Source organism: Anolis carolinensis, chromosome 4 (assembly GCF_035594765.1).
Source record: "Anolis carolinensis isolate JA03-04 chromosome 4, rAnoCar3.1.pri, whole genome shotgun sequence".
Taxonomy (NCBI): Eukaryota; Metazoa; Chordata; class Lepidosauria; order Squamata; family Dactyloidae; genus Anolis; species Anolis carolinensis.
In genome coordinates this window covers 26,549,957-26,567,769 of record NC_085844.1, presented here as the reverse complement: position 1 = coordinate 26,567,769, position 17,813 = coordinate 26,549,957, and the positions used below count along the sequence as shown (strand labels likewise).

The following is a 17,813-nucleotide window of genomic DNA, read 5'->3' as shown; positions in this document are numbered from 1 at the left end:
CACCAAATGTGAAAATGTGATATTGTGTAGAATACAATAGGGCCAAAAAAAAACACCCCTGTAATGTGGAGCCAAGAAGAATTTTTGGAGAAAAAGAAAAAGCCTTCATATTAGTCAGAGGACTTGTATTAAAAAGGATATCCAGAGAAAGGGATAAATATCGGCCAAAGGTAGGAGAGAAAGGAGAGAGAGAGAAACTCTCAGTGTTAATGAGTATAGCCAAGCAAGTCCTTAGTCACAAATAAAGATAAATATGCAGCCAGACTTCCAGTCCAATAGACATCTTGTATTACAATTCCTAACCATGGAAGTTACCCCAGGTTTTTTAAAAAAAAAAACTGGATTAAACTGAGTAAATTCGGTTTACTCCAGTTTTAAGCGGATTAGCCTGAAACGTCATCTGGACGCTTTATACTAATCTGTTTTTTAGCCTGAGTTTTAGAGCTGTGTAGAAAGGCCCTTAGAGTTACTGTGATTTACAGGTGTACCTTTTATCAAACTAAGAAAAAAATTGGCTGTGCATTAATTTTTTAACAAGTATCAATTGAAATTTCAAGCTCAGAAAAACAACTGCTTCTGAATGTTTTAGCAGAGAAAATTGATTACTTATGCAATAGAGTTTTATGAGCAAAAACTCCTGAAACCTCTTACAGGACCTTATGGAGAACTATTAATCAAATCAGCTTCGACTTGTAGTGACCCTTTGAATGAAAGCTGCAAGAGTCCTTGCTATTAACAGTTCTGCTCAGCTCTTATAACAGTTCTGCTCAGCTCAGGTTCGATCTGTTGATATGGAGTCTTGATCTCATATATCTTTGACACCAGCTTGCTCTATTGATTTGGAGGTCTAACCAAGCACAGGACTGGGAAGGAGGAGGAGGTGGTGATGATGGATAAAGAAGGATCTAGGTCAGATCACTGTCTTTGTTACTTTGGAATGCTCCATACCTTGTACCAGATCATGCAGTCTCTCCTAGATGAATCCTTGTAGCAGGAGGAGGAGGCATCCAGATTTTGATTGATTTGAGAAACTCATCTCTCCATTTTGAGGAACAAGCTAGGCCTTCCAGTCTCTGTAAGTGGTCAAAGTTGCTACTGCTTCTTAGGGGGAAGATTGCTGAATCCCTTTCTGTGGCACCATAGAATGTCTCAGTGCTCATTCTTGGATCATACATTTCATTCTTCTTTGCTGCAGCTTCCTAGAGAAAGACTTTTCTCAGCCACTGTCTTCATTTTGTTGATTATTTTGATGTTGCCGGTTGACTTCTTCTTTGGATTCCATACCTCTCAGAGAATGAGTCCGTGGTTGAGGTTGCCATAGTGCTATTGATACAATTACCAAGCCAGCCACCATTGGGATGGACATGATTTCAAGTGCTGTGGCCATAGAGATGATGGACAGTACAGTGTCATCATAGATTTTTGCCATATTATCAGCATGAGCACTCCCTTTCTTTGGAGTTCTGCTGCAATAAGTTAAAGCAGAGCTGGTACCACTCCCATGGTACCACACATCCACTCTATCACAAGTGTAGCTCAATGTATGGATGATTGCAGCCAGCATTTGTACTGTGATTTTGGTACTGAGAAGTTGCCAGGATGAGAGAACAGAAGGGAGGGAGAGAAGTCAAGAATGTCTAAATCTTTCTGTTAATGAAATATTTAAATCCGCTTGTTAACTAATGTAGATCTATTGAATCCATAGGCATACTTAGGTAGTGCCTCATCAATAGTATTCAGACTTGGCGTGAAATAGAAGAGGTAAAATAGTTCCTCCAAGTGTAGCCCTTTACCTATATGTAGTGAATGGCTGAATAATGATGTTTTACCATTATATGGATGGCCCATACTGTACAACAAGGAATGTGAAATGTTTACTGTTAACACAATAATGTATTCACTGTCTCCCAGCTTCCCTGCTAACTATTATCCCCCCCTGCACTGCCCAGCCCGTGAACATTTTGTTAATCATTTTCCTAAAAGGGAAATTATTATTATGGAATTATAAGCCTGTGTGCATCATCCAAGCATGATGTGAAGTGCTTTGTAGAGCGAGATTTATGTAATAACAAGATACATGCATATCCACCTAAATGACACATCAGTGTTATTTTTCTTAAACAATAAAAATCCCACTTTTTCAGCACAATACAAAAACCTTTCAGAAGAAATGAAAATTTCTGTATACCGTAATGATTGTTACACTGAGTCTCTGATAAGCTGGCACAACACAAAGCATAGTTCTAAAGCTCAAAGGGGGAGGGGGAGAGTTTGATCTGCTAGGGTTCAAAATGTGTAAATGATATTATGACATTTGTGCTAGAATAATATAATTGCCATGGATTTGTGTGGATACTTGAAGATATGATGATAAAGAAATGTATTGGTAAATGGGAAATAAATGTGGCTAAAATGGTCACAGATGAAGTACAATAGGTAAGGTGAATTTTGAAATGTCTCCATTTAGAAACTTAAGGGATATTTAAGTAATTCTATTGGTGCAGTCTGAAATTCTTAAGAATATCTAAACAGATCATGATACAAGCCATGTTTTGGATGTGAAGGATGTAAAAGCTGTGACATTTCCCAACCCATTGATAATCAAAATTGTTAGGACTGATCTAGCTACAGTAGCTTGGCAAGTGTCCCCTTCCCCACTTACTATACTATGTGAATCCTTTCTGAATTTTTATGTTTAGTGGAAGAAGACACCATTCCAGATAAAAAAAAATAGATTGCTATTTGGTCAAGAATTTAGAATAGCTTCTAAGTCTTTTAAGTTTTGCGGTCTTCTGGAAGGACTTTTTTCGATGGTGATGTATGTCATTTCATTTGTGAAACACATAACTAATATTTCACTTTGGGTTGGTCATAACCATTCTATGATTTATAGCCACATCTGCATTCCTAGCATGATTTAAAATGTTAAAACAATGAAATGAATGCCCATACATGTCTGCTCAGCTGCTCCACTGACCATATTCTACTTTTTAAAAATAAGGTTGCTTTGGGATCTCGAGTGGTGAAAGCAGCATATCCACCCTAGCTATGTCAACTGACACTTTATTGGTGATCATTTGTGTGCTACTAAAATGAGGCCCTTCAAAATATACATAATTATAAGAAACATAAGATTTCCCAGGCTCCCTGCCAGGAGAACAGGGAGGGATATATATGGCCAGCTTCTGACTTCATCTCAGCCCAATGAGAATCTCCAGGGTTTAGATTATATAGCATCATTCACTAAATCGCAAGAATTATGTACTATAACTACGTATTATGTTGTCACTCTGAAAAATCAACACCAAAGCATAGTTAGATGTTGGTATTATACTTCATGGAGGTGCAGGAATGCAGTGTGCAGTGAGCTCTTGATATCTCTTGGGGTTTGGTTCCAGGACATACTCCCCTCACCCAGCATTCCTGTGGATTCCAAATGCTGGACCACTCCAACAACTATCATGTCAGACTACACAGAGAAGCCATTGAAATCCACAAGCATGTGGACAACTTCAACAGAAAGGAGGAAACCATGAAACTGAACAAAATCTGGCTACCAGTATTTAAAAAAACTCTAAAATCATAACAGTAGATGGGAAGCAACACTCTGAGGGCAGAGGAGACCCAAGGGTGCTAATGACTGAACAAAGGATTAACTGAAACATTACTGCTGGCTTCCCAGTGACAAAGGACTCTTGCCACACCCTGGACTCTCCACAGATATATATTTTTTCCTTTCCTTGCCTAGTTTATCCATGCCACACAGGCTCTGAGGATGCCTGCCATAGATGTGGGCGAAACGTCAGGAGAGAATACTTCTGGAATATGACCACACAGCACGAAAGACATACAACAACCCTGTGATATTAAAATTCATTGGATGCTCAAGTCCCATTATACAGTGGAATAAATAAAGTGTTATCTCTGATGTAAAATGGCTGAATTTAAGTTGCTTTTGGGAATTTATTTCGCATATTTTCAAGCTGTGAATGATTGAATCTATGGATATAGAGTCCATGTGAACAGAGGACCAACTGTGCAGTAAAGCATATCTGGTTGTGTTTCTTTTATAAGAATAAGTATTTTATTTGAAAGAGGTCTGTGAATTCTCTGAAATTTGAATTGAGTTTCTGTAGGTGCTGTGATCTTGACACATAGCATCCATGAAGGTTTGATTGCAATATGTTTCTTTGGGCTTTGATCTGTTAAAAACCCTTACCTATTAGGCTGTGGTTTTACAGAAAATCAGAACTTTTAGGCATGTGGCTGTCTTAGCTATTCTAATAAGGCAAGGAGTTAATAGTGAGTGGAACGAGTTCTCACCAAAACATGGTTCTTTTCCTGGCTAAATTTTTTAAAAGATGTTTTGTTTGTGTGTATGCTTAAAAGAATGTAAATTGATTTACAAACTTGACCTGAGGAGGTGGGCACCATGCATGGCCATGGCCATGCAAGGTGAGCTGAGCAGGGAGCATTGTGTGATCAGTTATTGTGATCTCATCACAAGCCTGAAGTGTAACCTGGTAGTGCAGAGACTAAAATCAAACTGTTTCTATCACCCATTTGAGTCCCATGGTTATTGGATAACGTGTTTTGATGTCACACTGTGTTTAAAAATACTCTTTAACTGCTTGGGGGCAAATATGGCAAATGATGCAGCATTGGTGATGTATGCTTTAATTAGTTTTGCAATAAGAAATAAAGAACAAAGAAGATATGTGATTGACATTTTAAAGGCAAAAATACAGTAAACCAAAAGGATATTGTAGATGCACTCCTCAGCAAGTACCCATTCATTCCAGTAAAATTGATTGCTTAGCCAGCTATGACAAGTAGGAGGATAGAGGAGATTCCTGCTCAGTGGAATCTTCATCTCTTCAGTAATATCTCTTAAGGCATTTTTGCTAGTTAGATGGAATCTCTTAGTGCTTATATCAGGGCACAGTTTGCAGTTAATAAGCTATCTTTGGCAGCTTGCCTACATGGCAGATGCCGCTCTGTCAAGGCCATGATGCCAACATTCCTAAAAGATTCTAAGTATGACTCATATCATGGTAGGTGGGTGACCTATCAAAGATCATACCAGTATGGATGTGGCATTGTTTTTTTGGTGACTCTGTGAACTGTATGAACAAATCATTGCAGAGGCATGAGAGACAGGGTTACCTCCTCAGTGAGTTACTTCATTTCTTTTCATAATTACTGCATAGACTGCCCTTTTAGTGGTTCTAGTAATAAGTTCCTAATTTAGAAGCATTATGGATTTTGTTATTTATTGCAGAAATTCAAGTCTGCATTGTCAGATTGATTTCCTAGTTTGTGAAAAGCATGACAAGTACTGCCCATTTACTTCAGGGCCTCCTAGAATGTCTATACCTAAGGGCCTCGTGTAGTATTGGATAGGCAGCTTATACATGCACATATTATCTGTCTTCCTCCTCCTCAGTCCTAGTCTATACTGCTGAGATAAAACTTTGCTATTTTTCCAGTGGGTCATAAACAAGATTGCTGATGTGGAAGGAGGAAATTACCTCTGTGCCACACTGATGTTGAGAGAATAGGTTCGATGAGAGTGAGAGTATTGCTTTCCCTTATTGGGTTTGGGAATTTCTCTCTAGGCCCCATTCTAAGCCCCTTCTACACTGCTATATAATCCAGATTATCAAGGCAGATATTCCACATTATCTGCATTGAACTTGTTTATGTGAGTCTACATTGCCATATAATCTAGATTTTATATGGCAGTGTAGAACCAGCCATTGTTATCTCACTCCCAATTATTATGAAGAGAAAGAGGCCCCTTCTACACTGCCATATAATCCAGTTCAAAGTAAAATGGCTTGATTCTTAGCTTTGGAGAAAATGTAGCATATACATAAACCAATACGATGCAATAGATATAAAGTTGCATCTGGATTTTTGTAAAAATATTTCACCAACTAATGACTCAAATTGTAAAAATAATAATGAAAACGTACAAAAGACATTCAATGGCTGCTTCTGAGCATTAACAAATTTACCTAGGTTGACTTCTTCTGAATTACAAGTGGTCCACCGTTGCAGAGGAATATGCAGTGACAAAACCAATGTTTGTACTTCAAAGATGCCAAGTTCAATCATTGGGATTTCTAGTTAAGTGATGCAAATGATAGTCACCAGAATGAGTTTCTTTGAAATGGCTATTAATCAAACATAACTGATCTAGATGGTGAAATATCCCTCATCTTACGGGTACTATATTTTTATTCAAAGATCCCTTACCTGATGACTCAAGTCCTAAATAAGCACCCAAGAGTGCAATGATCCTTTTCCTGGATCTAACTTTCAGCAACTGCTTCCCTAAAGGATATTAGTTTGTTCTCTGCTTATCCAAAGGATTGAATTACTTTCAACTTAGACTGTAGATCTAGTGCTCTTTCTTTATTCTTCTCCACTACTAGTTACTTAGGAGCCCTGGTGGCGAAGTGCGTTAAAGCCCGGGAGCGGCGTGAGCGGCTGCTGTTAGCTCCAGCTCCTGCCAACCTAGCAGTTTGAAAACATGCCAATGTGAGTAGATCAATAGGTACTGCTCTGGCGGGAAGGTAACGGCGCTCCATGCAGTCATGCCGGCGACATGACCTTGGAGGTGTCTATGGACAATGCCGGCTCTTCGGCTTAGAAATGGAGATGAGCACCAACCCCCAGAGTCAGACATGTCTGGACTTAATGTCAGGGGAAACCTTTACCTTACCTTACTAGTTAATTACATGCATATGATTGGATGGCAAAGTCCCCATATACTCATGTATAAGTCAAGAAATTTTAGTCAAAAAATTAACTAAAAAAACCAAGGTGGCTTTATCCACAGGTCAATGTGGGTACTGTAACTTAGTTCTTGCCAAAAAGGAGCCAGTGGTGAAAGGCAAGAGCTTAGTCTATCCCAGGAGAGCCTAAAACAAGCATCCACCACCATTACTCTCTATGGTACCACTTTGGTTTTTTTTTTTTTGAATGCCTGGTGCCACTTTGGTAGTATGTTTTATGTTTAGCCCATCATCCATATCAAAACACTTGACAAACACATTTAACACATACACATACAGCATACAACAGGTGCCACTTTGGTCTTTTCGAATGCCTGGGCGGGGAAATGGCAACAGTGGCCAGGGCCATCTGTCGTCTTTCTTTGGCATCGGTGTTTCCCCCTCTCTGCACAGTGACTCCCAAGTTATCAATGAGTTATATCAAAATCCATAGTTTTGGCTCCGAAACCTGCCTTCGAGTTATACAGGACGTTGTATAACTCGGGGGCAGGTTTTATTAACATGAGCATTTGCGATATATAGAGAAGTATGCCTGAAGCATTGCTTCAGTGCAAGAAACTAACAATTAAAAGAACCAGAGCTATAAGGCTGTGGGACAGAGAGCAGGGGATGATTATCAAAAGTTGTTAAACTTTTGTTCCCTCAAATACAAAAGTGGTGATTTCATCTGATTAGGCATCATTTGCCAAACTCTGAGTTAGCTCTAAAATATTTTGTTTTTGTTTTTGTTTTGGTTTTACTAGAAAAAAAATATTCCTGAAGCATGTCAAAATACAAGTAGGAAATTTTTTAGTGCAGTGCTTTTTCCTAGATCTGCCTGATATAAAGTCTATCTATATTCATGGACCCTTTATCTAAAGCAACAAACCAGTGACAGTAAATATTTTGATGGAGATTCTGGAGAGATGTGAAATTGCAGTGCTTGCACTGCCAATACCATCTCACGTATCTGGACATAGTTATGCTAAAATATTCAAGGACTTGTTCTAAGATGTTACATGGATAAAAACTGAGGAGTTGGTACAATGACCCCAGAGGCTGTCAGAATATAGTCTCCGTGGTCATTGAAGTCATCTTTATTTTCTCTAAAATGAAGAATATGGAGGTATAGTGGTTTCCTTGATATTTAGGAGAAAAGCTTTTCTATGGACCCAAATATCCAATATTGTGTAAATCAAGGTGGACAGTGTGGCCTTGGAGTCCATGTGTTGCTCACAGTGAATGGACTACCCAGTTGTACCTTCCTAAATCTCCCAGACCACCTATGCAAGTGATGAAGGTATACAGGGGCTATTTTTTCTTCATATTTTTCTCCAGTCCTCTCGGACCTTATATTCACAAAATAAATGTTTGTTCAAAAAGCTGTTTAGTGATTATACGTTCTGATAGTGCCAGAAGATGAAACTCTAATATTTGAAGGCATGTGGAAAGAGTCGTGGACAATTAGCATTCTGATTAAAAGTCATGGGAGGAGAAGCAAAACTCTGAGAGGAATTGGGATTTTAAATCCCATTTTCTCTTGGAACTGAGGCCACACAGCTGGCCTAAACCCCATGCTTTTGTATGGGTGGTGTCCAGATACTCCACCCCTGCTGATCTCGGATCATCAGAGGTGGGGAAGGGGCACTTACAGCCTCTCCCTCCCCTCCCCCATTTCCCTCTCAATTTAATAATAATTATTATTATTATAATAACTATTTCTATTCCGTCCTATCTCCCCAAAGAGACTCAGGGTGAATTCCAATATGCAAAAAGGCAAACTAAATTAAATATATACCATAAAACATAAATATCAATTTACAGAACCTGGTAGAAATTCATTTAAAATAGTCTTTAAAATTAAATTGTGTAGCTGGTGGTGTAAAAGGGGCCAGCAGAGCCTACGAGCCAGAATAGCAATAACAGTTTAGATCGGAGGTATATTGGTTGAATATAATGGTCTAGTCCTCCTCCTCTCCGTATGCTAGAGTGCAGATATCAGTTTTAATTGCTTTTTAAAGGAGAGAAGGGGGCCTTTTTTCTTTAGGGAGGCAGTTTCAGAGGTGGTGGGTGATCATGGAGAAAGGCCTTTCTCTCTTTCTCACCAGCCGTACTTGAGACGGGGTAGGACCGAAAGCAGGGCCTCCTTTGCTGACCACAGTGTCCAAGTTGGTCTATTGGTGGAGATGCAATTTACCAGAGGAGGGCTCCATTTGAGACCTGAAGTCTTCTTCCCCTTGGGAGATAGGGCGGAATACAAATAAAGTTTTATTATATATCATTATTATTATTCTCTCCCTCCCTATCTCCCTTGGAAGAGCCGAAAGAGGGCTTTGGCAGGGGAGAGGGGATTTCTCCTCCAAGGCCCCCATATGGCTCTTTCAGGGAGAGGGAAAAAGGCTCCAGGCCTGTATCAAAGCCTTCCTCTGGTAAGCTGAGAGGGAATTCAGGGGCACTGAGAGAGTCTACAGGGGGGAAGAGAAAGAAAGCACATGTTTTCAATGCCTGCAGGAATACACAGGCATGGAAAGGTGTGCTTTTTTCAGGAGAAATCGAGTTTAAAAGGCACCTTTTAAATACGTGTTTTCCAGCCCATAATTGGATTCCTCCTGATTCCTCTTGCATTTTGACTAAATGTAATTTAATCAAATATTCACTTTTTCATACATAAGAAAATGAAGCTACTAGGCACATGTAGTGCCTTGTGGTCTGATTCATAATAGCATCAGGTACAGCGTCATGCATTAACACTGCCTAATTTCAGTACGATTATGATAAAATAAAGCTTGACTAGAATGTGGTACTGATCCATTACAACAGTCATATCTTTAAATGAACCTTAGTCTTGCAAAAACTAAGGATTAAAGAACAAGGGTATAGCAGACATTTTCTAGCAGTATGCTTGCCTCATTGGTGCATACAGCTAAAAATGTTGGTAATACCTTTGTTCTTTAATAAAAATAAAAAGTTATAACAGATAGAGCTTTCAAAATGGATTGGAATGGAGATTTAACATGTTGGTGTGGAATACTTTCTTTCCCATGACCGGTGTTTGCCTCTTTCTCCCCCATTTCCTCCATTTTTCTCTACTTCCCTCTGAAACAGAGCGCCGTGACCATAATCCATTTGGCACTGTAGGGGTTCTCTTCTGAGCCTATCAATGCACTTCTTTAATTAGCTGGAAACTTGTTCCTTTCCTATTCCTTAGGGGCGATACCCTCTTTCATTGCATGTGCTTTACTAATAGCCCTCATTGTATTTTATTTTCCATGGGAAATTTGTAAGCGATTGATATGATATAAATGCTATATATTGAAAATTGCATATTTTAAGGATGCTCTGTCCTTTTCAACAGCAATTTTCCCCAACAGAATAGGACTGACAGTGTGACGATGATTTGTATTCATGAATGGTTGTAATTTAGGTTTTATCTGCTTTTCACAGCACACTGTGAAACCTTAAACTGTGTTCCATTAGATGAAGAGTCTTGCAGGAAAGCCACGTTCTTGCTGCACTGTACATGTATTAGAGTGATAGGTCTACAATCCTGTTTTGCTGAGAGGAAGATGGGTACAGAATATTTCATTGGTTTGATTTCTGCTCACATTTTACTGAATAGAATGCAGTAAACCTTCAAAGCTGGTGCAGGGGTTTCTTTTTGCATGTCCCTTTTGCTTTAATGCTCACTGCATACTTAAATAGCAGATTGTTTTAAAAGATGTTCCAAATGTATAATGAAATCTAACCAATGTTTAATATGTGCAATGTAATAGAACAATAGTCAGGTATGTGCTGTATGTTGTTCTCTGTAGGTGTACATGGAGAATAAATTAAACTGGCAAAGGATAGAATTACCTTTTATCTTATGCAAGATATGATACAGCTTTTCAAAACAGCAGAGACAAAAGCCCTTTTGTTACATTTTCCTTGCTGCATGCGATCATTTAAAGAATATGCATACTATTTTTAGAGGGGTCTTTCTGCCCTGTGCTGCTGCCTTCAAATTCCGCAAGGGTGGGGGGAAGAGAGACCTATGTTCACTGTCATTGGTGTTAGTCATTTTTACAGGGGAGGAAAGGAGGAGGAGAAGCTGCAGAAATCCCTCTCTTCGCCCTCCTCCTCCTCCTCCTCCTCCTCCTCCTCCTCCTCCTCCTCCTCCTCCTCTCAGGCAGTAGTAACTGTGTGAGGATGCCTTGTCCTCGTTTTTATTACTTCTGAGATTTTATTTCTGGCATCCAGATGTGCTGAAACTCCTGACGACAGCATCTATACAGTGTATGTTTTTAAGAGGCTTAGAGAAATATGAGCAGAGTACATGGAAGCAGTACAGCATCACACTTCAGCTGGGGATGCCCAAAAAGATCGCTGCTGTTTGGATTTCTTGCGACAGTAAGGAGAAAGCAGTACGGGTGCTAAATCTTCCACGACAGAATTAGAAGAATAATGACTGTACCATTAACTGCCAACTCCTGCTCCTGCTCATTTAGTCACAGTTTTTATCGGGATCAGGAGAAATATGGAACTTGATTGGCATATCTGCATTCGATGGTGACTGCAAAACAGATGATTTTTTTGCACAGGTGGTAAGAAGGACTAGAAGGGAAGAGAGAAAAATGCAATTTGACACATTGCGCCAGGTCTGCAATTCTGTGTTGTCTCATTTCCATGGGGTTTTCTCATCTCCTCCAAATATTTTACAAAATGATCTTTTTGCACAAACGTTGGATAATGCTAGGTAAGTAGGACTGTATCTTTTCCCTTTCAGCATCAGAGTCTTCATGACAACAGCATGTGCATGAGCTTGCTTTTCCATCAGTATTCCCACACAAGCAGTCCTTGAATCGTTAAGATATTCATAATGATAATGAGTCTTCTATTGGTCATCTGTTGCTTTGTGTAAGGCATTAAAATTAAACGTGTTCTTCCTGAATTAAATGACTGCATTACTGCAATAAGAATATAAAACATGCAGTGTGGGTACGTTCTGAAACACTTTAGCTAGCATGAACACATAAGTAACAATAAGTATGGAATCCACAGGCTTATGAAATATTCATAAGAATGTTTGTGAAGCAAAATAATTGCTCTTTGAATATGGCAGTGCACAAGATTGTGACTACTTGGCCATAAATAATTTGCTGTAGAGTGTAAAGTGCAGTCCTGCACACAGTTTTTAAAATCTGCAGAAGACATATCTTCCCTCTCCCTCTCCTGTATTGGGGGGGGGGGTGCCTTTCTGTGCTTAGCACTTTTCAATAATCTTATTAGGTAGACAAATTATGAATGATTAGCTGATGCTTTACAGCAGGTCAACCACTTTTAAGCATGATTTAATTATAGGTTGCCATTGTTTTTCCGTGATGAGACTTTTGTTAATTACAGTGAATGCTTGTTAATTGCATCCAGTTTCTTACATGTATTTAAACCTGTCCTCCATTTTACACTAATAGGTATCTTTTGTGGCATTTAATCCGTAGGCATTCCCTGCACAAGTGACATTTAGAACTTTTAATAATTATTTAGTATTTATGGGGAGAAATAAAGATATTTAGTTGAAATCTTTGTTAAGATGGACCAAGAAAGATAGCAATTTTGAAATCAATGTCCATGCATTTACAGAAATTTAATAGAAAATATAGCAAAGATAGTAAAAGCTTCTATCTCTCTATCATCCATCCCAATCGGTCTTTGAAAAAAGGCCCAGTCCCTCCCCACACCCGAATAACATAAAGTACATCTCATTGACTTAATCATAAACAACATTTACTGCTGTTTTCAACTTTTCCTATTTTAGTAGTCAAACAATAATTTAAAGGGCTTTATTACAAATTTTGCCTCATTTTTGGCAGATTATTATTATTAGCAATAATTAAGCTGGTGACCTTTTCAAAACTATTCAACCATGTTTAAGGAATGGTGTACCTACAAAACTCAATTTAGAGGTTCACAAAATCATTAAAGTAATATTTTTCCTTAAAATAGTATCACTCTAATATTTGTCAGAATGGAAATAAAAACGTTTATCCATGCAAAGCAGTGTCTCTCCCAAGTACATAGCGCAAGGCCTGCAGGCTAGCTTACTGTTCCCAGACATGCACAGATCTAGCCTATTCTGTTTGCTGTGTGCTTCCCACTCAGAACACTGCATCTTGCTTTTTGCAAGAACAGAGATTTATTTTCTCTGGTTGTTGTTCTTGTAAATCTTATGCTGCATTTAGTATGCCTTAGATATTAACAATCTATGGGAATGGTAAATGGGAAAATAGCATCCTAGAACATGGTTTTATAATGTAGACTGAGGATTGTTTCACTTCTTCAGAGAATCCTGAGCTGTTTTTCCATGTTAGTGGGCTTTTGGGATGAATTTTCTATTGCGGGCTTTACAGTGTATATGGCATTCAAAATAGTCTAAGCCATGTCTGTGCTGCAAATTCTTAAAGACCTACATATGTAGAGATCTGTGAAAAGAGCTGGTTATTTCAGTTTTTATATTATTAGCAATTATAACTGGTAGAATTTATTTATGGCTTGTTCCTGTATTTCTACTCTTCTTTGATACTATCACCATAATTTTTGATCATTTTCCTCTTCTCATAGACTATCAAGGCTGCGATCCTATGTGCACTTAATTGGGCACAGCCTCATTTGCCATCATAGGACTTACATCCAAGGGAATATGCATATGATTGGGCTGCTAGTCATTGTTTTATTCAAAACTTAATTAGAGACATGCTTGCTTTTCAAAAAAAGAAACAAAACACCAGAAAAAAACAAAACATTTTAAGCCAGTCATGATTTCTGTTCATATTGTACAATGGAAGTAAAATTAGTTTTATTGTTGTTGTTAAGCCTAAGACATTCCTTAGCAGTTCTGATATTATTAGTATTTAGAACATTATGCTACAGAGTTTATGCAGTTTTCTCGTATGTCCTGAAAACCAAACGTCCATGCAAAAAAAAATAAATATGGCCAGCATTTTTGTTTCATGATACCAACGTAGCATAATATTCTATATTCCTTGAATGTGCTGTTTCTTTAATAGTTCTGAACACGTTTTTATATCTCATATGCACCACATACTAACAACAACATTGACAACATTGGCTCTCCTCCACTTTAGAAAGCTTACTGAGTGGTTCTTTTTTATTAGCTGTATATTTAACTGGAGCTTCCTGTTTATATGCTAATCCTTTTGCTTCCACTAACCACGCTGCAATGCTGCTGCTGCATATTGTGCTGCCTGCCTGCCTGTTGTGGTATGCTTTGCACTCCCGAGCATGTGTCACTTTCCTGCCATTCCTGACTCCATCTTGCTGAAGCAGCACAATTTAGCACACATGCCCAGAGCTATTGCGTACGGTACATTATGCTAATCAGCATCTGGCTGCATATACCATTTATTTTGGTCCTCATATTTCATTATGCAATTCTCTTGTTAGAAACCCCCCCCCCTCCTTTTCTTTTTGCTGGTATACAGAGTAAATTCCCTTTTTCGGTCTGTTCTGTTGCTGTTGAAATAAAAGCTGATGACAAGAGAAATCCATGTATACATATATACGAATTTGCTCTAAATATGTGCTAAATATTAATTTAGCTTGGCACGGATTTTAGATTAGCATAAAGAATGATTCACTGAAATGTTATTGTTCTGTCAGTTTTGTCCTATTCGGTCTTTAACATGGTAAAATTAAGTTACTCAAGGCATCAAATGAACTTGGTTTTCTGTTTTATGAAAAACTCTTCATTTGGCGACATTTATTTGGCTTTTTATTTGCTATCCTTTGAAGCTAAATTTAACAATACTAAAAGCTCTATTGTAGCTGTATTCTTTAACTGCAGTAGAGTTCAAAAATGCTTTGGGCATATTCTCATTGTGTAAGGATTTTCTTTTAGCAATAAAAATTGCTACTAACTGTTGGGAACAATATAACTCCTGGTTTTGCCATTTGCATTTGGCCTAATTTCTTATTCTTTTAGGATGTAAACATAAACCTTTTATTGTCTAGAACAGCTTTCTCTCTCATCTTTTTGTTTAATTGTTGCTGTTAACATGAGCAGGCAATTTTTGTTAATCTTGACCACTGAGGGGCATAAGACAACTAATGGTTTAGAGCAGGGGTCCCCAAACTAAGGCCCGGGGGCCGGATGCGGCCCTCCAAGGTTATTTACCTGGCCCCCGCCCTCAGTTTTATAATATAATATTCTTATATCAGTTTTAATAATATAATATATTGTATATACATATAATATTGATAAAATATTATAATGTTATACAATATAATACTAATAATAATACAATATAATAATATTAATTATATGTTCTATATTACATATAATATTACAGTATAGTTGTATAGTTCAATATAGTAATATATAATGCTAATATTGTGCTCTGTTAATAATATAATATATTGTATGTACATACAGCAGCTCTGAGTCCCCTTCGGGGTGAGAAGGGTGGGATATAAATGTAGTAAATAAAGGTAGTAAATAAATAATTAATTTTAGACTTAGGCTCTCCCAAAGTCTGAAATGACTTGAAGGCACACAACAACAACATCAACAACAACAATCATAATTAACTTGACTATCTCTTTGGCCAGTAGCAGGCCCACACTTTCCATTGAAATCCTGATAGGTTTATGTTGGTTAAAATTGTTTTTATTTTTAAATATTGTATTGTTCTTTGTTATTGTTGTATTGCACAACAAATAAGACATATGCAGTGTGCATAGGAATTTGTTTGTATTTTTTTTCAAATGATAATTTGGCCCCTCAACAGTCTGAACGATTGTGGACCGGCCCTTTGCTTTAAAAGTTTGAGGACCTCTGGTTTAGAGTATAGTCAAATACTCTTCTCATAAGTGTTTATGAGAGGGACATCTAAGCTGTTTTGATGTATTTCTATTTGCTTAGTACTGCAATTAAAACACAGAAATGTTTCTCTGTAAGAATAGATATCAACATTATAGACTTTTTATAATAAAAACTTCAATGTTTATTTTTTCAGAGGAACATTTTGGCCTAGCCCTATTTTTCAGTGGGGCTGGATCAAAGGATAAATGATAGAAACATACAATATATCCATCCTGAAATATCAGCATTAATATTTTAGAAATATTGTGTTAGATATTTTGAGACTGAAGGAATTAGGCTGTTAGTTTAACAGCAGTTTTCTAGTTCCATAACTGCAACTGTTTTTCATAATATGACTGCTTGCTGGCCATCAAATCTGATTTGCTTGCTTTTTATTTATTTTTGTGGACCAACAAGGATGGTAATTGAACTCTAAGAACAATCTGCTATCCCAACATTCACCATCATGTTTGTGTCAAGGCACCTGCTAACTTACAGAAACCTCATGAATTTCATAGGACTTTTACAGCTAAAGGAACTTCAGAGTTGGTTTGTTAGTTCCTTCCTCTGAAATATAGTCTATAGCAGTTCATCTTAAACTGTGAGTCCCAAACAAATGGAGTCCCCTTAGTTTAATGTGCATCATGAAAATTTGGTAACAGTAAACGTTTTCTGAACGTCAGTCATTTACACAAATCTATTAGCAGTAATTTGTAGCATTTACAGAGGACTCTGCAGAAAAAGCTTCAACTGTATTCTATAAAAAGGAAAATCAGCCTGTTTAGCAAGTGTAAAAATTACCAGGCAGAAAGTGAAAAAATTTTGAGAAGCCCTAGTCTATAGCATCTGACTGTCCTTAGTGGTCTCCCATCCAAATAGTAATCAGGATCATCTCCTTAGCATCTATGATGATGACTTGCTGTCTTTAGGATACAATAGATTTATTCAGTATAAGTGTAGGTTTAGATATCAGCTCTCAGATATTTTTTTTAAAAAGAAGTGTGACCCTCCTGAAAACGTAATTATTTTTTACATGTTTTTATTTCTTAGCATTGTTATTCTTGAAAGGTGTGCTAATTCCCTTTTCATTTGATGAAAGCTGCAGTGATAGTTGATTGTTTTCTTAAACTACTATATATACTCATGTTTAAGTTAGCCTCATGTTTTATTTGAGGGCAGGTTTTGGGGTCATAATTGTATTTTTTTATATTACCTGTGGAGAAGTCGAGGATCATCCACAGAGAGGAGAAAGCACCAGCTCCATTCCGGGAGGTCAGTCGCCACCAAGACTTTCAAAAAGGGTAGAAGTGCAACATGGTAGAGAGTGTAGAGGGGATTGGTGCTTCTTTTAGGTTCTCCTGGGATGGACTAGGGCTTGGCATTTGCCTCTCTACGCAGAGAAGGGGATGGTTCATTTTAATAACAGTTAGGTACGATACTCACATTGGCCCATGGAAAAGCTGGTCCCTGTTTTCTGGGTGGATTTTTTTGACTTGAAATTTCTAGTCTTAACATGAGTAGTAAGGTAGAATAAATTACTACTGTTACAGTGGGTTTTTTTTAATTTTATCTCAGCACACACCAGAAGCAGTTTTAACACAACTTTTATTTTCATAGACCGTGCTCACATTATTTCACCACATCTGTATTTTTTATTCTTCATCTTATTGTCACTTTGAAATGTATAGTGCCAGGGTCACAGAAATGTGATGCAGCATGGGGAAAGCCCTTTGTAGTTGGCGCCAAGTGATGATCAGAAATGAAAAATACAAATGAGGGGGAAAAACCAAAATCCCAAACAAAAAAGAATTATGTGGAAGCTATTGCTTTGCTACAAAAATGTTTGCAGAACAGGTATGGAATTTTACATATCTAAAAAACCATTTCTCTTTTATATTCCCCAGCCGTATTTTCAGTTGTAAGCAAAATCATGAGTTTATAAGTGGTAGGCCAACTATACCATAGCAGCAGCAAGGGACTACTCGAAGGGAGCTGTTTTTCACAGAAAGATATAGTGGAGGCAATACAAGAGGAAATACAATACAATGGTTTTCATTACAAAAAGTCCAAGTATTACAAAGGCCCGGAAACTACAATTGGTCCAGCGCTCGGCAGCCAGATTAATAACAGGGGCGAGCTACAGGGAACAATCTACTCCCCTGTTTAAAGAGCTT

At 37.8% G+C, this 17,813-nt stretch overlaps 1 protein-coding gene across 19 annotated transcripts in view; it reads left to right on the top strand.

Moving 5' to 3' along the window:
- rims2 (regulating synaptic membrane exocytosis 2) overlaps positions 1-17,813 on the top strand; it is a 434,045-nt gene that overhangs the window by 126,750 nt on the left and 289,482 nt on the right. The window contains exon 1 of one of the 19 annotated variants that reach the window (XM_062980115.1): positions 10,939-11,517. The exons of 17 other annotated variants lie outside the window; for them this stretch is intronic. In XM_062980115.1, coding sequence (XP_062836185.1) covers positions 11,396-11,517 — 122 coding nt within the window. In that variant the 5' untranslated portion in view covers positions 10,939-11,395. Of the gene's footprint in view, positions 1-10,938; positions 11,518-17,813 lie in introns of those variants that run through there. One more of the 19 variants, XM_062980116.1, reaches the window with a different exon arrangement.